Source organism: Filicampus tigris, chromosome 3 (genome assembly GCF_054856515.1).
Source record: "Filicampus tigris isolate MCC_2025a chromosome 3, RoL_Ftig_1.0, whole genome shotgun sequence".
Lineage (NCBI taxonomy): Eukaryota > Metazoa > Chordata > Actinopteri > Syngnathiformes > Syngnathidae > Filicampus > Filicampus tigris.
Genome location: NC_141219.1, coordinates 20,611,051 through 20,636,151, shown reverse-complemented (window position 1 = coordinate 20,636,151; position 25,101 = coordinate 20,611,051). Strand labels below are relative to the sequence as shown.

At 41.9% G+C, this 25,101-nt stretch overlaps 1 protein-coding gene across 5 annotated transcripts in view; it reads right to left on the bottom strand.

Moving 5' to 3' along the window:
* dmxl2 (Dmx-like 2) overlaps window positions 1-25,101 on the bottom strand; it is a 40,526-nt gene that overhangs the window by 2,587 nt on the left and 12,838 nt on the right. For 2 of the 5 annotated variants that reach the window (XM_086025181.1, XM_086025182.1), the window contains exons 15-54: window positions 24,970-25,091; window positions 24,729-24,818; window positions 24,498-24,606; window positions 24,270-24,389; window positions 23,888-24,115; window positions 23,396-23,682; window positions 22,176-22,342; window positions 21,439-22,090; window positions 20,106-20,435; window positions 19,905-20,024; window positions 19,531-19,666; window positions 18,187-18,297; window positions 17,893-18,062; window positions 16,497-16,594; window positions 16,174-16,339; window positions 15,585-15,849; window positions 15,255-15,457; window positions 14,687-15,052; window positions 13,335-13,517; window positions 12,956-13,252; window positions 12,663-12,854; window positions 12,495-12,571; window positions 12,172-12,302; window positions 11,520-11,765; window positions 10,762-10,842; window positions 9,631-9,821; window positions 9,303-9,436; window positions 9,129-9,214; window positions 8,829-9,030; window positions 8,272-8,389; window positions 6,799-6,864; window positions 6,041-6,127; window positions 5,404-5,525; window positions 5,159-5,297; window positions 3,389-3,449; window positions 2,134-2,261; window positions 1,958-2,035; window positions 620-711; window positions 484-536; window positions 169-386 (exon numbers count right to left, since the gene is read on the bottom strand). In XM_086025181.1, the coding sequence (XP_085881307.1) occupies window positions 169-386; window positions 484-536; window positions 620-711; window positions 1,958-2,035; window positions 2,134-2,261; window positions 3,389-3,449; window positions 5,159-5,297; window positions 5,404-5,525; window positions 6,041-6,127; window positions 6,799-6,864; window positions 8,272-8,389; window positions 8,829-9,030; window positions 9,129-9,214; window positions 9,303-9,436; window positions 9,631-9,821; window positions 10,762-10,842; window positions 11,520-11,765; window positions 12,172-12,302; window positions 12,495-12,571; window positions 12,663-12,854; window positions 12,956-13,252; window positions 13,335-13,517; window positions 14,687-15,052; window positions 15,255-15,457; window positions 15,585-15,849; window positions 16,174-16,339; window positions 16,497-16,594; window positions 17,893-18,062; window positions 18,187-18,297; window positions 19,531-19,666; window positions 19,905-20,024; window positions 20,106-20,435; window positions 21,439-22,090; window positions 22,176-22,342; window positions 23,396-23,682; window positions 23,888-24,115; window positions 24,270-24,389; window positions 24,498-24,606; window positions 24,729-24,818; window positions 24,970-25,091 (6,722 nt within the window). Of the gene's footprint in view, window positions 1-168; window positions 387-483; window positions 537-619; window positions 712-1,957; window positions 2,036-2,133; window positions 2,262-3,388; window positions 3,450-5,158; window positions 5,298-5,403; window positions 5,526-6,040; window positions 6,128-6,798; window positions 6,865-8,271; window positions 8,390-8,828; window positions 9,031-9,128; window positions 9,215-9,302; window positions 9,437-9,630; window positions 9,822-10,761; window positions 10,843-11,128; window positions 11,312-11,519; window positions 11,766-12,171; window positions 12,303-12,494; window positions 12,572-12,662; window positions 12,855-12,955; window positions 13,253-13,334; window positions 13,518-14,686; window positions 15,053-15,254; window positions 15,458-15,584; window positions 15,850-16,173; window positions 16,340-16,496; window positions 16,595-17,892; window positions 18,063-18,186; window positions 18,298-19,530; window positions 19,667-19,904; window positions 20,025-20,105; window positions 20,436-21,438; window positions 22,091-22,175; window positions 22,343-23,395; window positions 23,683-23,887; window positions 24,116-24,269; window positions 24,390-24,497; window positions 24,607-24,728; window positions 24,819-24,969; window positions 25,092-25,101 lie in introns of all 5 variants that reach the window. The other 3 variants (XM_086025185.1, XM_086025183.1, XM_086025184.1) reach the window with 3 other exon arrangements.

Below are 25,101 nucleotides of genomic sequence, written 5' to 3'. Positions count from 1 at the left end.
CGATTTTAATAAGTGAATTAAGTTAGGTACGGCCACATTGAAGGCTCAGGCCCCAAATGCATCTTCCGCAACTGGTCAGATTAAAGACAGAATGCATGGTTTATTTTAACAGTTGTGTTTATGTGAGGAATATCTGTGTTTTTTTTTAGAGGAGCATTGTCATGTCACCTTCATGTTGCCCTCTGCAGAGCCGGTGACAAAGAAATCCTCAAAGGCGTCCAGGGCCAACGCCTTAATGGCGGAGTCGTGGGCTTGGAAAGTGTGGAGCAGCTGCCTCTGGCGGATGTCAAACACGCACACGAAGCCCTTTCTGCCTCCAGTGATCAGCAGCTGCTGTTTAGGAGCATACTGCAGCACGGTGGCCCCGTTCTCATGACATGGGAAGGCTAAAGGTAGAGAAAGGCCCAAATATAGACGTCATTAGAGGAATATTAACATATGGGGAAGACTGGAGTAATGTGTGGAGATGATTGGCGTTCTTACCATGGACCATGGTATTGCTGGGTGAAATTAGAGTGTCCCACAGACAAACATTTCTGTGGAAGCACAAGATCAGTTGTGTCACTGTGTACCAAAAAGGCAAAGAGCGGTGCTGTTGGGACAAAGACTCGATGCTCACCTGTTATCATTGGACTGTCCAGCTGTGGCGATAAGACTCGAGGATGTGATGAAAGCAAAATCTCCACAGGTCTTTGTGTGGCACTGCCAACTCTGCCGGTGAGATCAGACAAAGTAGATGATAAAGTTGTTCGAGAGAGTATCAGGCCATCTTCGACTTTACTACTTTTTTAGTTTGTTTGCGGCCCTTTTTGGCCACGGAGAAGAATTAACTTTTCAGATAAGAAGTGGAAGCTGCCTCTATTGGCTTTCAAAAGACTGTGAGAAGAAGAGAAAGTCATACCCCAATAATTATTTTCAATAATATGTTCTATGTGCCTCCACTAATCAAAACACTGCATTCTTATTAACACTGTGTTTGTGGATTATGAGTTAGGCAACAAAATCCACCGTTTTTTGTCCATCTCAGGGGACGGCCATTTTGTCACTTGTTGTCAACTGAAAATGACATCACAGCTGCTCAGGTAACAACCAAGCATTGCTCAGTTTCAGAGAAAAGGTGAGCTGTGATGGGTCGTTACCCGAGCCCTGAGCACATGTCATTTTCAGTCGACAGAAAGTGGCAAAATGGCCACCACCCTGAAATGGACAAAACCGGGTGGATTGTTCTGCTTAACTCATATTTCTCAAACACAATATTCATCAGAATGCCGTTTTTTCACGAGTGCAACATGGTGTGCTCATAGAACATATTTTTGTCAAGAATTTTTTGGGAGGTTGACTTTAACTTTGACTTTTAACTACTAGCAATATATTGCATGCAATATGCAACCTCAAAATGAATATATTCTCAGTATCCACCGCTTTTTTTGTTATCGCCTCTTCAAATCAAAATTGTTTTACCCCATTTTCTCAATTGGAGTGCAGTAAGCCTTTTAATTTCCTGTTTCATGATTGTAGAATATTACATAACCTGTCCTAAAATGTATACTTGTACATGCTGGAATCTGGTAAAGAACACACTAAATTTTTCAAGTGTTGAGTCTAGAATGAAACTCATTTCACCCCAAATTGTACAACTCAATCCAGCAAATAATAAGGAATTTAAAAAAAAAAACCAAATAATTTTCAAAGCCTTTAATTGGTCAAAAGTGGCCACAATAGAGCCAAAAGGTAGAATTGATCATTTTTAATAAGTATGATGTATTTAAAGAGGTGGAGTTGGAACCACAATTAAAAAAAAAAAAAAAAAAACTACCCTTGGAAAATCCCCTTACATTTGCATTCACATAACTATGATCGGTCAAAAAAAAAAAAAAAAAGGAAGCGAGGTAGAAACAAATGGCCAGCACAAAGCCTCAAGGTTTCAAGCAATTGGGCAGATGGGAGATGAACTCACCAGGTAGGGTTTGGGGTTGGAGGACGTCTGGTTGACTTGCCACAGACTGAGGAATCCCTCTCCGTCAGCGACTCCACACTAGAGCAATCAGAGCAACCTCATTAGACAGACTAAACAAAGGCAATGACGACGACATTGCGCGTGTGTGAATGGGTGTGCATTCGGGTCGCGCGTACCTTGTTGCCCTGGGAGTTGAAATAGAGTCGAGTGACACGAGCGTTGCCTGCTTGTCTGAAGCAGATGAGCTGCTGAGGTCTGTTCCATTCAAACATTCTCACACTGCCATCCTGGGCTCCTGTCATGTCTGACATAAACACACGCACATGCATATGCATATGACATGCTGAACGATTATCAAGTACTTTAGGAATGCAGGAATGCCTGAATGGTCGACACACCCCTGTTCAACGTAAGGTTTTTGGGGGAAAAAAAGAAAAGATAAATCCTTTCAACATGTTTTTCCACCAGTGACCTATAAACTGTACAATTCAGTTGGAAAAAAATCTTTGAGAGGGGAAGTAGAAAATAAGCTGAGACAATACGGTTGCACAAGTGTGCACACCCTCTTCTATCTGGGATGTGGCTGTGCTCAGGATGAACAAATCACTTCCAAATTCATGTTAAATGAAAGTCAGCACCCACCTGCCACCATGTCAAGTGCTTCTGATTGACCCCCAATAAATGTCATCTGTTCTAGTAGGCTTTACTTTGATGTTTTTTCCCCTTTTCAACAGAAGCCTGATGGTTAGTTACACTCCAGTTCAAGCTAAATTAAAAACAGCCCCAAAGTCTGATGCTAGAACCACCATGCTTCACTTTAGGTATGTTTTTTTTGGGTGATAAGCACTGTTGTGTTTGCCCAAATACTACAAAAAAAATGGTTATGCTTTGCCACAGCACCATCTTGTGGCACCTCGATGCCAAGGAATTACATTAAAATGAGATTGAAAAGCTTCCTTATATAAAGGTGTGGCTTATAGTCCGGAAAATATGGTACTTAATGAACTTGCCTGTAACAAAATCAAGAAAATATGTTGCCACTTTGGCTTTTCTGCGAAATAATGCCTTATGAGCACAAGTCATCCACACCATGTTGCAACAGAACCCTGTGTGAGGTTATCTGATCAACAGACTTTACTAACAATACTGTACACAGGTCTGAGGCATCATTAGATTTCATCGGTCCCATAATGTATAACTCGAATCTCATTCAGTCGAGAGCAGATCTCTACCAAGGCCAAATAGTTAACAATTTTTTCCCCCTACAGTATGCCTGTTTTAACGCGCAGTGCTGTGGTTGACTGCGCTAACAACATGGAGGCGGGGGCCATCGTGATTCTGAGCCGAATAGATACTTGGAATATAATTCAATACAACTATATTGTTTGTGCTACTAAAGTATTGTGAGAGCACAGTTAAAAAGATACTTACAATACTGATATATGGGGTGGGATGTCATTCTCTTGACATTATTAAGATTCCTCTTCATGATCTGGAAAAGGTAAATGACACATCAATGCATAATGACAGATGTGACATGTGAAAAAAACTTTTTTTTTTCCCCCCATCCTGCAATCTGCATCATAAAGCACACATTTATCAACATGGCCGGAACAAGGAGAACCCAAGCCGCATGTAAGCGTGACGCAAAGCTGCACCTTGGGGACACGGCTGTGAGAGTGGCCACTATCTGTTTCTGTGTCCATCTCAGCCACGCAAACACACTCGCTGCCTGTATCAGCCTACATAGACTCAGCAGGCCAGCTGTTTAGGCGGCACAGCTGAGTTTTCCTCTACATTGATAAGAATTCAAAATACAAACTTCTCAGAAAATGTGCACTGGCCATAGATGAGTAAAAGCTGAATTATAGTCTTCATTGATGCGATCTGTGGAAATTAGTTCAAGCATTTATTCAATATCCTTGATATCAATGTTAATGTCCATTCTTATAATTCAGGGCACAAGGATTATGACTAGGGCTCATTATTATAATGATGTTGTCTTACGTGTTACTTGCCTAGTATTCAATTCAATCTTACTAGTAAACTGCTGTGCTGAACTAGTAATACTACTAAGCACAAAAGTGTCATGCACTAGCAGCCAACTAGTAGCACCAAAATGCTCACTTGTAGTTTTACCTCACTGGGAACATTTAGTGTCGTACTAGTATGCCAAACTTTTCCTCGTGTGTAGAAATGTCATACAGTAGGCGACAGATGTTACTCGTAATACACAGTCGTTCTTGTACTACTGTAGTACAATGGGCCTCAAGCCGGATAAAAAGATATGAAATAAATGCTCAAAGGGCATTTGAAATTAATTCATTCTATTATTATTAATTGTTAATTGCTTGACATCCTGTGCTCAGTTTTCCCTCACAAGAAACATGTATTTGTTCTGCTAGTATGCCAGAATGGAAAAGAGCGTATTTGTACATGGGCAAAGCAGTTATTTGACATCAAACTTAAGGTCCATGTGCCAGTATGTTTTTTGTCATCACTAGTAGGACTTTGGCATATTAGTAGGACAACAACATGCGGCTAGTTAGGGACACGTGTACGAGTTGCTGTGCGCTACCTGTACTACAAGGGATCTTATTCAAGTCTACTAATTAACATCCAGTGCTGAAGTTGTCATAGTAGTGGTGCGCAGATGTCAATTAGTGTGCAGTTTAGCCTCACTCGTGCTAGTAGTTGTCCTACTGGTGTGAAATAGATGATATACAGTAGTGGAAAAAAAATACTATTAAGGCACAGTCCTTCTACTATTGCACTGAATTGACTTACTAGTGAGTGCTAGTACAAGGACCTTAAGATAGATATCAAGGATATTGAATAAATGCTCGGCTTTCCACAGCCATCTTTATGTATGATGTAAATCCATTCTGTGACATTACTGATGGAAAATACTAGTGTCTGTGTTGTCTGTTGCTTCAGAGCTAAGCTTAGTTTCCCCCTGGCGGCAATGATTGAGAACTACCTCCACATACATTCTGCGTTTAAATCGCTTTCCCTGTGTGGAGCTGTCACGTCGACACTGTACTGAGTCCAAAAATATGTAGATGAGGTTCATTGAGACTCTTACTTGTCCATAGATGTGAATATGAGCGGAAACACGGTTAGTTAGGATTTTAGAAATGGCATAAAAAATGGACGGTTGTGTGTATGTCTATATGTGTGTATGCGTGCATGAGCCTGTACCACGCTGGCTCCCATGCTGGTCTGCCCACTGCCCAGCCACGGCATGGATGCAGAGACAGGGATCTGCGGTGGCGCAAACGGACCAGAGCTGGCCTGGGCTATGTTGGTGTGAGATGATTTGTAGTCGATGTCGTCAGAGCTGTAGAAATATTGCATACTTTTACAAACCTAACAATACCACACATTTTTTTGCATAGCATTAAATACCGTAAATAGTTTTAAGGAAACGTCAGGATAGATCAGACCTGCGCGATTCCTTATCAAAGTCCTCTCCGATCCATGTGTAGGGCTGAACAGCCACCAGTGTTGACACATCAACTTCCTGGACATCGTGGGTGGAGGCCAGCACTATTTCATTTGAGTTTGCCTAGCATAGAGTGTGAGCAGGTTGGGGAGAGACAAGGATGGAAGGAACCATACTATTAAGGGTTTTCTCTCATTTCCAAGAAACACTATCAAAAGCAGTAGTTCCAATCAGTGCTCTACTGCTAGCCACTTTATTCTAGAGCATCAGTGGTGTTTTTGGAAGATCTTACATTTTGAGGTGTTAATCTTTTTGTGTGTCAAATCGATTATCTTTGTACATCAAATAATTTATATATGATGATATCTGACCATTGCCACATACTGTTTAATGTTTATGCTCCTTTTCACATCTGTCAAAATTTGCGCATGTAATCTAATGTAGTCAAAGACCCATTCAGCAGATTACTTACCACTTGTCTCTATTTTCAACAATAAAATCCAATCATAGTGGCTTTTTTCAAGCGACCTAATAATTTACAATGATTTCTAATCAAACCATCTTGATAAAGCTGGGATCGGGGGAGCCTTTATGGCATATTTTCCCTGAATAAACTAAGGATAAATCACACATTTTACCTTGTTGATTGAAAATGCCATGATTATGTCAGACTCCTTGTGAATGATTTTTGCTTTGCCTCCTGGATAGCCCAGATCTGCCTCCACCTGCATACATCAAGACAGCAGACAAAAAGCAAGTTCAAGAGAGGACATTTACATGTAGAGCCCTTTTAACACAAACTGTTAGTTAACTAAGTAAGTAGAATGGAGTAACTAACTCAGTTTCAGCCATCGGAATATTTTGTAACCACACATCACGTGAAAGCAGAATTAGAGAGTCAAGTTCACAAGAAATGACTAGTTTGAGGAAGATCTGACAAAAGTATCAGAGGTGGACAGATGCAGTGAGAATTGTTTGTTGCAAATCAAACAGCCATGACAAAGAGCATGCAAGGTAGTAGATATAATTGGTGTGCCGTGTGATTTAGAAGGAAGCTTTAATGCAGTTGAAACCAAAATAATGTAAAACATACGGATATGCATCTGTTATTGGAAGGAATTGGATGTGAGGTTATGACAAAGCATAGAAATCACAGATTAGCCTTGACTAGATTGTATGCTTCAATAACTGTTGGAGCAGTCATTATCAAAACCAAGCTGGAGAGGAGACACAACCAGTAGTGTGTGTATATATAGCTATCTATAGAGACACGTATAAACATATACACATATATATATATACATATATAGATATTTGTTGTTGTTGTTGCTCCTTCAAGCTTTGCCATATAGTGACTACCCCGAACAGTCAACATGGTGATACTAGGTATTACTACCTTGTTGAGACCGCTAGCTCCAGCTATGCAGTTTGGCCTTATATGGTCCATATGGTTGTCTACAGACTACACCACACACAAAGGCACAGAACACGCCAACACAACACAGCACAACACAAAACCCATGCACACACAAAATAAAAAATGGAATGAAAAATGAAAATCAAAAAAAGGCTGACAGGATTTTAGATGTATAAACTATAGTCTGAATGTATTCTGTGATGAGGCCACCTAATCAACATGCAAAGAGTGTGCACTGTGGAACACTTTTTTGATAGTTTCTGTCTCCTATCACACAGTAATGAGCAGTTCTATCAAGTACTTGAAGATGTCTCAACAGTCAAAGCAAAGATAGTATCAATATCAACAGTTAAATGCTCAGGGCCCGGGTTACTAAAGGTTTCCACGTGCGACAGGCGCAGATTTGATTGCTCATGCAAACAGATGTGGAAACTGATCTACTGGTGCACGCTGGATTGCGTCTACCAAAAACGCAAAATTGTAGCGTAGTTCATTTTAAGCATTCTGTGAAGAGTGTATAGTCGCTGTCTGGCGGAAACCTCATATGTACAAATATGGTCAAATTCATGTTTTTCCACAAATCGATACTATGGTCCATCCCCACTTCGTCTGTAATTTTTATGCAATTTAAGACAATTTAAAGCAGTGAAAATAGCAATTACACAAATACTCTGTCACACTTGAACACTTATGTTTGATAAGTGCATGTATGTTTACAGAAGTGTGGCAAAACTACTTCAGTTTCCTCATTCTGTGGAAGCTGTGTGGCATCCTTGTCGACAATAACGAGTGAAAATAGTAAAGCTCTCTGGATTAAGTTGGCTTTTTTGTTTAACGCCGATCCCTTTGATGCTTCGATGCAGACGGACCATCGTGTGTCATGTAGTAAGTAAGGCCTTCAGTGAGGCCTTCTCTCAGTACTCAATTCCAATGACAGAATAGATCAAGAGTGAGCGTTGGTCCTAAATAATGCACAAGGATGACAATTACTACACATACTATCAGCCTTTGTCTAAACATCTGACAGTAGTTGCAGTGGAAAATAAAACATACAAGAAACTGAATATTTGAAAACAATGAAGATGTTGAATTAGCATTGGCAACAATTACTACTGCTAAGTAAAACAATTTGTATGTATTAGTATTTAGTATTTCTATATTTAGGTAGCCGCATTTTTATTTGAGTTCATGAAATTTGACTGCTCCTCACAGACTCATCACTTAATCGTGTTGGAGGGGTTTGTGTGTCCCAGTGATCCTAGGAGCCAAGTTGTCTGGGGCTTTATCCCCCTGGCAAGGTCACCAGGGGCACAAGGATCCCCTCAGGAGTCAGGCCTGGAGGTAGGGCACGTCCCAACAGTAGTTCACTTGCTCGAGAAATTTTCTTTATCATTTCTACTGAATAGAAAGAATAAAACAAACAAATACTGCAAAAGCATGTAAGCAACTAACCTCGCTCTGCTTCCTTTTCTTGGTAAAGATGTAACGGATTAAGGTCTCCTGAAGAACATCCTGTTTGACCAGGAAATGCCACAGGCGTCGAGCTGGAAAGGACTGATGATTTTTTGTCCTGAAAGATGTGAAAATTTAAACATGTCACAATTTATAAATTCTCAGATTTTCTCAATATTATCCATCATACTACATCAAAATATGAGATTTGGGTGCATGACACAGCTAAATATGAGTCTTGAGTGTAATGCAGGGATGGGCAACTAGCGTCCCATTGGGCCACATATGCAACCACCGACCACACAAAGAGTGCCTCTTGATTAATTTACTCCCAAAATTAAATCATTTTTCCATTTTTTAAAATTGTTATTTCCTTCAGAGAAAATGCATAAAGTAAGACGGATAATCCCTTCTGCTGAAAAGGGGTGTCTAAATCATGTATTGACGTTTAACTAAAGGTTGCAGGCATTACCTACCTGCCTGATGTTTACATTTATGGTGACTCCGAGGTCAGTGTGTGTGTCAGTGTGATTGATTGACTGCACAGTAAGTCTTACTTGAAAGGAGTGTTGTCTGGCTCCAGCATGGCCTTGTGTCTCAGTATGGCAGGACCGCCTCCAGCACTGAGGTCAGTAGGGTAAGTGTTAATGTAGTTGGGGGGCGGACCATCAAATTTATTCATGGTCTCCAATAAAATATGTTCCCAGTTCTCCAGAGTCTTCAACACAGCGTTTGTGAAAGGCGAAGTGACTGGCAAGTCTGTAGCAAAACAAAAAAAAGCACACAAAATATTACAATTTAATTAGATGAATATTCTACAGTTAACTGAAGAGCAACCAATAGTGGTATGTTTGTACCTGCAAAGTCAAGCCCAGTGATAGGGAGGAAGTTCTTAATAGAGTGATGAAACAGTTTCACCATGACCAAGCGGATGAGAGCCCAACTAAGGTGTCAAATAGACAGCACACAGGATTGGTAAAACCAAAGGTACAGCCTCCCAAGTGATGGGCTAGAAAAGAAGCACAGCCCACCTGTAGGAGTTGGGGTCAGAGTGCTCAGTCATCTGTGTGTCAGAAAGGAAGGCATCATCATCATCTTCATCATCCTCTGCTCCACTTTCATCCGAGTCACACAAAGCATTGCTGTCTGACAGTGGCAGGAAGGGCTGAGAGGGAGAGAGAAAAAAAAATGGAGGTGAGAGGCAACAATAACACAAGTTACAAATATCACATTTCATTAGTTGGGGTTTAAATTATGATGCAAACATTGTGTTTCGTTTTACTCTCAAGTGTAATGCATGACAACAACCACATTTTATTGATTGATTCTAAATGTGAGAAATGCAGTAAAATGTCTTACTTTGGCCACAAAATAGTCCCACATGCTCAGCTCTGGGGGAATAAATTTCTCCCTGTAAGTGGGTCTCTCCGCGGGCAGCGGTGGTGGGGCGGCTGGCGTCTCCTTCACAGGGCGACCAGGTACCAGCATCCTCATATTAAACCTGCGCCTGTATCGGTCCCCATCTTCAGCTGGGGGCTGAGGCGGCACCACTGATGGACAAGACAAAGAACATCTTTCAGATCTTAATGATAGAAGTTTGCTCCAGTCTGAAAAATGCTAAACAAAAAGGATCTGAGACTTTGCATCACTGTAATGGCAAAATATCCAGAAATAAATCAGGATGAAGTGAACTGAATCTACAGCCAGAACAGAGCAGAGTACACATCCAATTGGCAATTTGTAATCTGTGCAAAAATGCACTGTACAGACATTGAGCATACATTCACTTGGATATGCACAAACCTGCACTATTATCCTGCAGGACTATCACTGGCATTGCACCAGACAAAACAAGACACAACACAAAACAGAGTAGACAGAGCAGTTAGACTCACAAAGATACGACACACACACTCTTGTATTAGTGAAAGTGATGCAGTGTAACACAAAAATATAGAGACACATCAATGATGATGGTGACTATGTTGAGGAACTCAAACGATGATGAAAAAGGAGTGTATCATTTTCTTAGGCTTACTATGTGAAATGTGTGTGTCTATGTGTTTGTCAAATGGAGTTAACTGTACTCGAAAGGTCAGAATGTAATCATTTGTTAAAATGATTCCTATGAATCGTTTGGATTCTAAGAGCGCCTCTACTTTGTCTCTTTTCTTCAAAAGCTCCTCTCCACTTGCTATCTCTCATTTTTAGTCTAAATGCCAATCCGTATCTTCCTCCTCCAGAAAATATAAAATAAAAATCTGAGCACTGTGGAGTGTGAATTTCAGGCAATGGGTTTAAAGCAATGCTACTCAGTGAGTCAGTCTACAAGTCTACAATGAAACCATTAGTTGTAATTACGTTCGAACTACTGGCACACACACACTATCGTACATTGTTAACATCAAATGATGAACACTCGCTAATAAAGGCTATTTAAAGAGTTTTGGGTCCACTGCTTAGTTTCTCTATCAACTGCACAGGGTGTACCTGGTTTAGCCTTAACTTCAGAATTAGTCTGTGGGAGATCAGCTTGGGTTTCTGCAGCTTCATAGCTTGCCCCAACTGTTGCTTCAGCGGCACAACAGGGAGGGATGACAGCATGAGTTGAGCACCAAGGACATTGCACGCACATGCAGTACAACACACATACATACACTACACACGAACAGGAAAATATGCTGTTGGCTTATCAAAAAACTCACTTCAAATCACACACGGCTGTTTGTAACAGACATTTAGTGTTAACCACACGACAAAGAGAAGGGGGCTTCATCAGCAACAGTGCAAACCTGTACATCTACCATGCACTTCAATCCTGCAAACCAGAACTGCAAACCACCAGCTTGTTACTCACAGCCGGTCTTAGTTGCTGGTGCCACAGTGGCTGGCCCACCTCCCCTTGAAACGAGAGGAGGGTACTGTTTGGGACACGGGGTTTCATAGGGAATGGGTTTGGGGGTTTGGGTGAGGCTGCCCTGCTCAGGTCTCCGTGACTCCTGAGACTTCTCTGGCCTGGCTGCCTCAAAATCAGCTGGCACTGGGACACAGGGCAGAGTGCACACTCACACAAGACACTACACTTGTACAACAGCATCGTCAGGGAGGACGTCAGGGCTGAGTGGATGTTTTGTCAGAGAAGCATTATGACGGAGGAGACAATGACAACAAGATGGCGCTAGGGCATGTAAGCGTCGAGACAGTTAAAGAGACTCAAGACAGAAAGTGCCACAAAACACTGCCTGTACCTGGTGGGGCTTCGGGCCTCTTTGGCTTTATTGTGACTTTGGCTCCTCCTCCAAAGATTGCGGCCCACATGCGGTTGTTGAGAGGATGTGCGGCAAGGCGGAAGAGTTCATTGCTGTTGTGAGTGCCCAAGCCATGGATGAGCAAGGCTAGATAAACAGCCATGACCGCCTCACACAGCAGCACGTTGAGTCTCGGCTGGTCCTCCTCCCTGGCAGACGTCAACAGAGAAATCAGGGACGACACACCTGGAGAAACGGAACACACATTCATAACATTATCAAATATCATCATATCAAAGAACAAAAATGCAGTCGCTGCACGATATAAAGCCAATTCACAAAGCATTAACATAATGAGCAGGGTCTGTCTTTCTGTTTGATTCCCAGAGGCCATGAAGCTCCTATTATAGAACACCATCTGCCTATTTGCATAAACACAGACTTCCTGCCTTGCACTGCTTCCTCTGCTTTTCATATTCTCTCGATATCATGCCGCTGATGTTCTTTCATACAGTAGGCCATTTTATTAACACTCAGACTTCTGAACTCTGAACAAATTATAACAAGTCAAACGGATGAATGAAAAGTCAAGTCATTCAAAAACAAAGAATGGAGTGCCGGTATTCGCTTTTCCAAGTGTAGCACTTCTTACCTGGCCACTGAGCAGGAGCCGAGTTTGGAGTGATATGTTCCTCTATGCTTTCTGTGCGGAGTCGTTTCCTCTCACTGAGCAACAAGCCCTGGTACACCATTCCAGTAAACTGGTTGGCCTCTGTCTGGCTACTGCAAAGTCAATAAAAAGGCATGAGTTTTAGCCTGCAGTGAAAAGGACCATTACAATAAATACCTTGTAATCGTAACTACTCTGTCTGAGTTGTCATTATTGTGTGTCTCTCAACCCTCACTTCACAATAGAATTGTTTAAAAATAAATAAATGAATACATGCATCCCAAAACGCATGAGTGGAAGAGTACCTGTAACTATGGCTGTCACACAGTGCCTGATAGATGCAAGCAGACAGAGACGCTGCCAGTGTGTGCAGGGTATTTACCTGAGGCACAGAGACAGAATTCATTTTTCTACATTTCAATTAACTCGTGCAAACGACACTGAACGGCTGCGTGATTAAATTAAATTCTGACCCGGTCATCTATGACATCTGGATGCGGCGGAGCCTCCATGAGGGTGATGGTGTGCAAGATATCATGAATGTGGTTGCTGAGATGAAGCACAGGATTGGCTATGACCGTTTTGGTGGGGGCAATACAGGCCGAGAGCAGAGGCAAGGTGGTCGGAAGAGGCAGGGGAGACTGCAGCTGCTTCACTGTGATCTCCTAAAAAGGAAGATATGTGGATTCTTCACATACTGCGCATCAATCAAGTTACAAATACATGAGGCACCTAATCCATTGGTATTAAATGAATCTGTGGCTACCTGTTGGCTCTCCTGCAGAAGGAAAAGGAGTTCCATGCGTACAGAGGTGACGCCTCCTCCCTTGGCGCCATGGAGGCTGCAGTAAGAGAGGAAGACCCTGAGCAGGGCCTGGTTCTTCCTCAGCCAAGCCTTGCGCCTCTCCGAATGCTGCTGCTTAGCTTGAAGGCGACGCCGCTCCATTTGGTGACGCTCATAGGCACCGGCGTCTGTTCTCTCCAACATGTCATCCGATATATCCACAGATGCTGATCGTTCAGCCCAGTGCTCTGCCTCTGACTCTTGGTCCTTGCCTTCTACCTGCATATTCATTAAAAAAAAAAAAACATTTTTAAAATATCATCGGGTTCAGCGATTACAAGAAAAATGTGAAATACTTTACCTTGTAGTTGCAGATGTTATGCATGGCTGCAATCTCCTTCTCTAGCCAACTGTAGAGCTGAAAACGAAGTTTGCCTCCATCCACCTCGAAGCCCGTGGCGAGTGTGCGCAGCTCTGTCATTAGGATTTTTAGACAGGCACGGAACTTCAGCTGCTCTGCTATCACATCCACCTCAGACTCACCCTAAAAAATAAAAAGAGAAATGATCATTTTCTTGTTCACTATGAAGTGTTATATCAAGCTCTACTAGTGCCTAAAATTATTTTTTTTCATACCTTTAGATCACACGTGTCAACCCCAGGGCCTGAGGGCCACAAAATTTTATGTGGCCCGCGAAAGCAAATCAAGTATGTTAACTTCTCTGATGCTTGCTAAAATATTACCCAAATTTTAAAAAATGTAATAAATGATAACATTGATATTGCAATCATTTTCTTGTTACTTTATTACAGTAACTTGAAAAATAGTTAAACTACTTTTTGATTTCTGATTTCAGAAGTGGTTAACCATCGATTTGTCGTGTACTTTATATGTAATAATATGAGGTGATTAAACATTTAATGGTTACACAGTCACAACAGCCCTCCAAGGGAAATTGTAACTACAATGTGGCCCACAACAAAAATGAGTTTGACACCCCTGCTGTACAGTAGATTAAATGTTTTTTTTTTTATTTCATTCAATCATCTAAATCAGAAAAGTACCAAAACTGCGAACTGTACCAGTTTTCAGCAATATAGGTTAAGGGATGAGGACATTCACTACAACTTCAGCCATTAAGTCTAGGGTCCAGTTTGAAAATGTCCAAGTTTTGTTCCACTACAATGGAGTGAATCTCTACACTTTGAGTCATCCATCCATCCATCCATCCATTATCCAAACCGCTTACTCTCACAGGCATCGCGGGGTTTCTGGAGCCTATCCCAGCCGTCTTCGGGCAGTAGGCGAGGCACACCCTGAATTGGTTGCCAGCCAATCACAGAGCACACACAGACAAACATTCCACCTCACAATCATACCGAGGGACAATTTAGAGTGTTCAATTAACCTACCATGCATGTTTTTGGAATGTGGGACAAAACCGGAGTATCCGGAGGAAACCCACACAGGCACCGAGAGAACATGCAAACTCCACACAGGAAGACCGGGGCAGGATTCGAACCCACGACCCCTGCACTGTGAGGTGGATGTGCTAACCAGTCGACCACCGTGCCGCCCTCACTTCACTACATATTAATTGAGAAGGTTTGGATGACACATTTAAATGAGTCATTAAATCAAGATGTCTTTTAATGCCAGAGCTGCACATTGTGATAGAATTATTATAAACAGTTTGAAGGTACTTGTCCAACCTGTGAGTCATCTCTGTGCAGTTTAGATTCAAAAGTTTCCTCCACTTTCATCCCCGTTTCAAGTTTCTTCATAGTCAGACAATCCTCATCGTCGTCTTCATCATCTTCCTTGTCATCCCCCCAGTCGAGCTTTAGCTCATCATCCTCCAACTTGGTCATGGGCTGACTCCAGTCCATCCCAGCTGCACTTTGATTTCCTCCCCATGCAGGGGCAGCAGGTGAAGCCCATTCTATACCTGTGCTCTGTTCCAGTTGTTGGCTTGAGTCAGCCTTGGATGAAGCCTTGCTGAGGGGAGAGGAGCCTGATTTCTTGGTAACTTTGGGAATTTTGGAGAGAACCTCCAGGGCCAAAACTGGGCAGCCCACCTGTAGGTATAAGAGTAAATTGGAATAGCTAGTGTGAGTAATTGTCAATTAGCCTCCATCTAATGCTTTTTAATCATTTTTTTTCATCAGATTTACAATTTGAAATAGTCAAGAAAAGTTTAAATTACTGAAAACAACAAGGGAAGGGAAATTATGTGAGTGGTTATGGTTGTAGCCATTGCCACCAGATAAGTGAGCCCACCTTGAAATGTGCATTTGCTGTGGTGAAGAACAATTTGCGCTCTATGAGGTTGATCTCATCAGCACTACTCTTTTCTGCTGTGAGACCCACTGTGGTTGCCGTACCCTCTGAACTCGCAAAGTGTCGCCGGATGATGAGTGGGTGAGTTCTTAGATAGTTGTAGAAACTGAACACGACAGGATTGCACGATTTGACCATCGCATCTGAGAAAAAATGCAAAAAAAGTGTGGGAGAGAGAAAGATGGAAATACTACCGAAAAAACAAAGCCTTAATAATTAATATTAGTGAGACTTAGCAAGTGATTTGCTGAATGTCTCCAACAAACTCACCAGTATTGTCATCATCTTCTTTGGGAATGCGCTCCAACAGTGTGTCCAGGGCTTGGGTGTAATCCTTCATTATCCAGTATGCTATGCTGCGCAGGAAAGGGTCAGGGTGAAGTCTAGAACAGTGGTAATGACTTCCGTCCCTGTTACAACCAAGAACCTTCTCATAAAGGAGGCCTTGGCAGGTGGATGAATTCTCAAAATCCGCTTCATACAATCGAGCGACTATCATGGCTAACTGGAGGTCCTCCATCTTTTCCATCAACACCTACACACCACAAAACAGTACATGGGATATGAGAGGCAGATTAAAAATGCATCTTAAATGCAAGTTTAGGCGTGTAAGAACGTTTATTTATTTTTTGCTATCTATGTTTTGACTATATGGTATTTTAAACCTTGGTCAAGGAAAGATATGTGGACATTTATTGCATCTTATCAATATAATTTGGCTTAGAGCTGAAGAATAATCAGCTATCTCAGGAACAACAAGAATCTCTATTTAAAGCAATCCATACAGATGTGTAAAATATACTGCATGGAAATGAGAAATGCTTTTTGAGTGCAAAAACTATGTGAGAGTTGCTCACACCTCTATCGCGTCTTTGAGCGATCCAGCAAGCAAGAAGAAGGCGGCCGACTGTTCAAAGCGTTGTTTTCCAAGTAGAGAGAAAGCATTTTTTAGAGCTGCCTTTCGCCAACGGTCTTCACTGAAATTATTCTTGAAGAACTGAGTCATCTTCTCATCATGTTGGGATCTAACAGGAAAAAAATATTTAACTCAATATCCCCAGTGTGTTCTCCATTGAATAAAACAGCCTAATTAAAAAAATAATAATAATGAATAACAAACAAAAAAAACCCTGAAAATTCACCAATATAGATGCACTTTTTGGGAATAAAAAAAAGTCACACCTGAAGAGCCCCCACAGGACAGCCTTTTTCTTCATGGCCAGGTAAAAGAGAGCAGCATCTAAGGGATCATTGTGCCTCTGGAATGCAGCTTTGCCCAACTGATAACACAGAAAGATATTCACTACTTAAAATGAAACTTTACAATGAACTGACAGACTGAACATATTGCCTGTTCAAAATGCAATTCATTTCGGTTTTCATTTAATTGTATAATGTTTTAGGAAGATTATTTTGGTACACAGCTACACTGTGCATATTTCAAGTCCAAGCACATTAGACATGAAAGTGTGTTCAAGCTATCAAAGCATACAGGAGTGCTTCTTGGATGTGTTGAGTTTTCTCAGAAAAATATATTTTCGGTGCTCTTCAGTCGAGGGCTCAGCGCAGGACTTAAAATAAAAACTGAGGAAACTGAGGCACCCAAAGTGATACTGAATTAAAAGGCCTTTATTTTAACATGGCCAGTTGAAAAAATGCCTACACGTTTCAGCCTTGGTAGGCCTTCGTCAGGCCAAGCTCGAGTAGACAGTCAAGGTACTGCTTTTATACAAGTAGGCCACATGGCTGGACACATGCAGTCAGCTGGTGCAAAACATCCAATCAGAAACACTCCAAAAACAACTACTAAAAGTAAATTACAATTGGCAATTAATATACACAATTATTTACAATATGCTCTAACAAAAGAGACCTTAAAGAAAGGAGAAAATCCAGCTTGCCACTGAGACCTGGAAACTGTGGCTCTTAAAAGTATAAATCCAATAATACTCCCTCTGTAGGAGTCAGTCTGTCACCTCACCTTACGTTTTGTGAAACAGTAAAATGTAACTGTAATTGTCCTTTAGCAGCACTCTCTTAACCCATTAAGGCCTAAAGCGCCTGGCTCAACAGCTCCCCAAAACCTAAGGTCGTGTTTGGAATTACCCTTGAAAACCTGAAGTTTTCCCAGAAATTCAACACCTACAAATTAATTAATATATCAGCCCATGTAGCAGACAGAAACATAATTCCAAAAGAAGTTGAGAGCTTAGACATGTGACTCTCACACAGACCCAAATTTATTAATCTTAACTGTTTCAATCGAAGAGGTAAAAATAAACTGTCAGTGCAAGAGATGCACTGTTTTTAATTTAAAAAAATTGAGTGGTAATGTGTTACAAAGACGCCGACATTGGCATTGTCTACAAACATATATCTTAACCATATATCACGTTCAACTGGTTCTATTGGTTCAAAGTCTACAATCACGCAGGCTATATCACTGCCGTTACTCATATAACCTACAAGAAAATATTGAACAACAAACAATAACATCAATAACAACAAATCATAAGGGCTTTTAATGCCACATTTTCCCATTAGTACCATGTTCCTTAGAATTCAGATCTCATGGTACCTTCTCCACCATTTTCCGCAAGGTGTTAATGTTGCGTATCCACCAACCAACACCAACAGCTCGGAGCTCAGACCACTGGGGGTCACCTCGTTGCATGGCCGGAATCATATTCAGCAGCTCCTCCTCTGCCTCAGAATGAAAGGCCCAGGCAAAATGGCATGTTGACAGACCTAACAAGGACAGATGCAGCAAGAAGATGAGTGATGGTGGCAAGAAAGAAACTGTCAGGATGAAATGAGCTGGAGAGGTCACCGTATTAAATAAAACAGCAGTGTCAAAAGCCAAGTGTTTTACCTTGGTGAAGAAGCTGCATGCGGTAAAGTGGGGGCAGAGAGGTGAGCAGGCAAGTATGAAGACGCATAGCCAGTAGGTACCTCAGTCCACACTCATCCAGAGCCTCGCCTCCTACAAACACACCAGGTAGCTGTCAACTAGTGCCATTGTTATTCATAGGATCAGGGAATCTCCCCTTTAAACCATTAAAAAAAACTGTCCTTTAGTATCACTACAGTTCATGCATTCCTGCCACTCTGTTCCTCTTGTCCCTGAACCTTCTTACCGTCTCTGTGCTGGAACAACCTGCTAATGTCTTCTCCCCAAAAGACTAAATAAACAGGATTATAAATTACAGAAAAAAAAGACAAAAAGATAAGGAAAAGTGCAGTCTGTTGACATACAGTTTCAACAGCAGAAACAACGTTATTTAAACACAAATATATGATGGTTGAAGATTACCTACATTCAGAAACAAACAATCAAGAAAAATCATACTAAGCATAATATTCATAAACTTTAAACAATCAACCCAAGGACTGTATGATGTCTTACCAATGGTGAATGTTTCTGACAAATGACAATATAACTACTCAGAAATATGAGCACCGGATCGGCTGGAAAAAAATAATCGTAATTTGCAATCATAATCGTAATCTGATCGTAATTGTAATGACTTTGTCCTCACTTTTTCTACGTTACAAAGTGAGGAGCCACCCACGTACTCCCTGCAGACTATAAATACACTGCCATTTTCCATCTATTTTATGAGCGGTCAACTCGGCTGAGGCGCCGGCTTCCTTGGCAACAATTACCAAAATCAAACCTGCTGGAGAAGCCAGCGCTGTTAGTAAATCAAACCACTCGCTAAATGATGACATGTATTATATCGAAGACGTAAGGCTCCGCAATATATCTTTATTACTATTTACAGTTTCGTGGGCAGTGCGCACAGCAGCCGGCTTTAAGACAATGTCATGAAGAGGCGCGGCAGCCACATGGAGAGAGGCGGGGTTTGAATGAACCAGCCGTCTTACTTCTGAGGTAGCCATCAACATAACTCATATTTTATAGGAAATTAGATCACCATTGTGCCAAAGGTAATATATAATTATATATATGTCTATAGTTGACTGTGGAAATCTTAAAATAGCATGATACAGACCTTTTAAATTTTGGTGCGATTAATTTTCAAGGACATTTGGATAATACTGCACAGTGCTTGAATAAAATGTGGTCTACACAGCCTTATCTAAATATAAATCATTGCACCAGTTAAACATTACACAACCCAAAATTATATGTTGCACTTGTATCGTTTATGGCATACAATAAAAATGGCAGCACATTGACACCATTACTGACCGGTGTATTGTTGGTCAGTGGAGCTTGTGACCTCAGCACTCGTGGTTGCGACTGTGTCAGCCAGGGCCACCAAGAACATTTGCTCAAGTCGGGTTAGTCCAGGGAGGCTGGAATGCATAAGGTGACTGGACAACACCTAGACAGACAACAAGGCACAGCATGTGTGGGTGAAGGATGATTCATGAAGCTGCTTAATGTGGTCACCATGTAATTAGACTATTTCTAATAAGCAACTCTGATGATTTCATTCACCATTAAAGCATTTAAATTCCCCTCAAATTCTACAAGTTATATTAAAAAAGTAGGTAACACATAACCTTCATTGACAAGCACATTTTTTCCATTTCCATTGAGTTAGTTCTGCTTCTTAATACCTGTGCATGCTCTGGTCCAAAATAGGCAGGACCGTATTGTGAGAGGTTAATAACTCGAGACTTCTTCTCTGGTTTGTCAGTGGCAAAGTTCACAAAGTCATCTGTGGTGACTGTTGGCACCTGTTAACACAGTGAAGAGTATAATACAAATCAGCCTCAATCTTCAATGACAAAATGCATTCTACTACAACGCGTACACACCTGGAAGAGGTCAGCATATTGGTCCTCGGCAGACATGTGCCCTGCCTCACCATTGGCGACTTTGGGTCCTTTGACAGTTTCTTCTGCCCCCTTGAAGGAAGTATCTTCATCTGCCAACATGAGCGCGTAAAGAGGCAGCGGGGGAATGGAGTTGATTTCGGTATAATCCCGGCCTCCGTCACGACCGGCCACGATGGTGTCTTTTGCTGTGCTGCCAGTCACACTGATGGTTCGAGACAGATGTCTCCTGGCTCCACCCTCACCTGCTTCCACATCTCTTACTACAGCGACCTCTCCAGCAATACACTTCACCAAATGAGCAAGAATGGCCTGACAGAAAGATGAATAAATATAGACACATCATTTGAATCAAGTGTATTGCAGCAGGGAGACATAGAAAACCTGCAGGATACCGGCCCTCGAGGACTGCAATTGCCCACCCCTGCTCTACTGCTATGCTAAAATCACTGAATTATGTGTTCAAGCTTTGCAAGGAAACTAAATTAAAAAATGTTCTCATGTGGATCGATCTTCTTAATTCCTCTTCCACAAACGCAATACACCAGAATATTGTGTTTAGACTACTAGGGGACATATAACATATCATTGCAAATCAATGTTTGTGTTTCGTTTCCCCTTAGACTTCGTTTAATCCAGTAATTGTTGAGTATAGTTCAGCTGTATTTAACTTTAAGTACAATTCATTTATGGTCGACTGGTTAGCACGTCCGCCTCACAGTTCAGAGATCGTGGGTTCGATCCCGGCCTCCCTATGTGGAGTTTGCATGTTCTCCCCGTGCCCGTGTGGGTTTTCTCCGGGTACTCCGGTTTCCTCCCACATCCCAAAAACATACATGGTAAGTTCATTGGACACTCTAATTTGCCCCTAGGTGTGATTGTGAGTCTGGATGTTTGTCTCTGTGTGCCCTGCGATTGGCTGGCAACAAATTCAGGGTGTCCCCCGCCTACTGCCCGAAGACAGCTGGGATAGGCTCCAGCACGCCCACAACCCTTGTGAGGATAAGCGGTATAGATAATGGATGGATGGGTACAAGTAAGTTACATGAGCAATACATTATTTTAGTATTTATATGTCTTTTCACAGTCCAGACATTCAATCCTAGGAACCAATTTATATTATTTTACAAAAAATTCAAACGTTAGGGTAAAAGAAGGTCTGAAAATGTCTGGCAGTGAATAAGTAAAAGTATTTTTATTTTATTTTTTTACTTTCCTATATTGAAGCACAGTGTTAATGTAAAAATTATTTTTTTATGCGGTACTTGGTATAAAATGTTTGAGAACCACTGTACTAGGGATGAGGAAGACTCACCTTGGCACGGCGAACCTTTCCCAAATCCATTAGCTCAAGCAGCTGGGTGGGATGATACTGGGGTAGAGTCGGGGACAAGGAGTGAGCTGCCTCAAAAAGTCCACCCTCTTCAAGTCCTGCTGGGGCACGTAGGGCTTCATCCACTGCGGCGCTTCCTTCAAACACACTCTTGGACCTGGCTCTCCCTTCAAAGACTGAGGAAGAAGCTGTGGTTTGACCTCCAGCAATGTCAGCAGATGACAGGTTGCCTTCATCTCCTTCACCAGGCTTCTTGTCCTGGTGCCACTGGGCATATACGTGCATCTCACAATCCATGCCAACCACCAAGATGCCATCTCTCACCCAAGACAGCGAGACTGGCAGAGAAGGAGTGCCATCAACAGAGGACAGAAGGTCCACGGCCCTTAGTAGGATCCAGCGAGAGCGGATCCCCTGTTTGATACTGCCCCCTAGAGGAAGGGTGATAACAGCCACACCCTCTTTGCTGCTTGTCTGCTCATTGACCATGCCAGAGATTCGACCATACATAAGAATGTTGGATCCAACCCCCACTGTAAGGATGTGAGAACCATCTTCTTTTGACAACCAATCCAGGTGGACGTAATGCTTGATGTTGGGTGAGCTGTGGTCTCGGGTCATGTACAGGTCCGATCTGGTACAGAGAGAAATTCCCTTTTAAATTTTAGACAGCTGGTAGCAGTACAGCAGCGTACTGAAATAGGTAACACCCTCCTGACCTGCTGTAAACAAAGAGGTTGGAGTCCACGCTGACTCTCGGGTCCAAGGTTGATGAGGGTCTGTTAAATTCTTCCAAGTGGAGGGTTTGCTCCAAAACCCACTCTGAACCACCAGTTGATTCACACTCATAGATAGACACATGCATGGAGAACTCTTTTCCAGAAATCTAGAGGGGAAAATTACATATGTTAAAAAATATATTATACAAAATACCGCAGAAATGTCAAAAGTAATACTGTATTTAAATGTGTTAAAAATGGACAGCTGAAAGGCTTCAGTGGAGAAGGAGCTGATCACTCACAAAGGTATGTTTGTGTGCGGATTCATTTCCGCCTCAGTCAGCAAATGGTTTTATTTATTGCACCATTCATGCCTTGCAGACCTTTTTGAAAAATGTTTGGGAAGACGATGTAACCACAGTTGTTTGCCTTTGGCTTTCTTGTCTAAAAAGGGGTGTGAGTGCAGACTTAGATGTGCACGGCTGGTGGCAGCAATGCGTCTGTACTATTTCAATCAATGAGCAGTGACGGGCACATCAGTCCGTCAGTCATCATTCCATCATTATTTCAAGCATAACAAAGAACGCAATGACATTGTCAAATATTGTTTTTATTCCACTATGCGCATGTGTCTTGTTGTTGTTGTTTTATCTATATTTGGCTGTGTGTCTGTGCTGCGCCGGTGTGTGACATCGTAAGCATGTTCTTGACGCCGATTGGCTGTCGCTGACGACGGAGGGACTGGCACCACCTGGGACGGCCTGAAATAATGACGGAATGATAACTGACGTCGCCACCACTGTAAATGAGAGGTGTAATAAATAAATTATTTTTCTTTTTTGAGTTCATTAAATTAGCAATTGAACATGATTGTTTTGGTGGTTGTTTGGTTGTGTTGATATTGGTGCACAACAGTACCTGTATGTAATGACCTGCAATATAAGGTATAATACCAACAAGGACAACAGAGTGCTTGATAACTAAAGCAATATGGTATTAATTTGTGATTTTCTGAAAAGTAATGATTTAGGTGATGTGAAGATCCTGTCCGACAGCTATGATATGTACTAAGTAAGTAGCTTGCACATAGGGTTTGCTGAATAATTCACATAAAAAAAAAAAAAAAACTTTACACCATTGGGGAATTGCATCTACAGGCAACAATTGATTTGAACATGTATAATATAATCTTGGAGCAATGGAACGCTCAAATACCTTACCTGTCCTTGACGTGGCCGTTTAAAAGCCACAGCCAGCCTACCAATGTAGGAGCATGACACGGCAACAGGCCGCCCCGACACAAACACAGCGCTGTTGTTGTCTTCCTCCTCGTTCATTAGAGCCCACGGCTCCCAGCGGTACATCCGCTTGTCCTGGTCACCGTCGCTATCTCCATGATCACCCTCTACGGCACAACGCCAGAACCGCACCCGAGAGTCAGAGCAGGTAGTCACAATCAGATAAGGTGCCAGGCACACAGGGTAGATGGAGGAAGAACTGAGATGACCTAAAAGAAGAAGAGGGAAAGATGAGAAAAATGTAAATAATCAGTTACATGTGGTGCCAGACACTCTTTTCTATGTAGTACGTAAATCATTTGCAACTCATTTACAGTATATTAATGAATTAACTAATTAATAGCCAAACATAGATTTGCAGTCCAATTCTTTCAATTTGTGAATAACAAAAGTGAGGACAATGCTCAGGCTGACCAGCAGACGGTGTGGCTCTGGTAACCTCTACCCCATGGGGCAGGTCTAGTCGCTTGCTGTACACCAGTTTGGAACTAAGGATGAGTTTGCTGGCTGACTGCAAGTTGACCGTGGAGGCTGAGCGGGGAAGAGGCCTGATAGGGGAGGTCTCTGGAGATGAATCGGGGTTCACAACTTGATTGGGAACTATCAGCTGGCTCTGGAAGCTAGTATCTTGGTTCAGATCATCTGGACACAAAGATACATTAACATTAATGCCGGCTTACACCTCTATTTTACATATGACAGTTGGTGCAGCACACCGCAACTGATAAACAATTATTCAAACGAATACTATAAAATAAAACTAAAAATAATGCTTTCATTAAAATAAATATCTTACCGACACAGGCCTGGACAGACTGGAGGTGCAGGTGCCACATTTGTAGCACAGAGTTCCTGTTGAGATCCTTTTCTATCACCACCAGGAAAAACTTCTCCGAAAAAGGGGGAGGGTGGTAATCTGGTTTCAGAAAAAAATAATGAATGTAATCTTCTAATCAGGTTTACTCTGGTTTGCAAATTTGCAGAAAGTATTGATATGCAGCATTTATCGGATGGTATAGTGCACCTTCGCCAGATGGAAAAGCAGTTGTGTGTGTATCGAGTTCCTTTTGAGGTTTGTAACCTAGAATGAAGTCCTCTTGGAAGACATGCAGGAGTTGGGTGTTGGCACCACACTGTATTGTACATGGAAATAGAAAACACAATTATATGTTCACAATTTTAGCATGTCAAGCTCTGGATTTTTTTTTTTCCTGCGGAAGGTGATATTAAATATAGAGCAAGCGCAATGACTCACCTGGTTTGTAATGACATCTAGCTCTATGATACAGCCAGGTCTGGCGGTGGACTGCTGACTGACAATGTTGAACACTTCCCCCACTAATTTCTGAACCGTAACACAAAATGATTGTAAGTATACAGAAATGCAAAGATGTTTAAGCATAATATATTTATTATTTACTATGCTTTGGTGTAAATGGTTTTCCAAAATGGGGGGTTGGGGGGGCGGTTTTATGTATGTGTGTTAGTCCACTTACAGATGTTTCCGGATCTGACAGTTCATCTAGTAGCTTTCTGGCATCGACCACAGCTTGATACAGACGAAGGTTCTTACCATCTGATGCCACAAAGCAGGCACTGGCACTATTACAGTACGTTCCTAAAGGAAA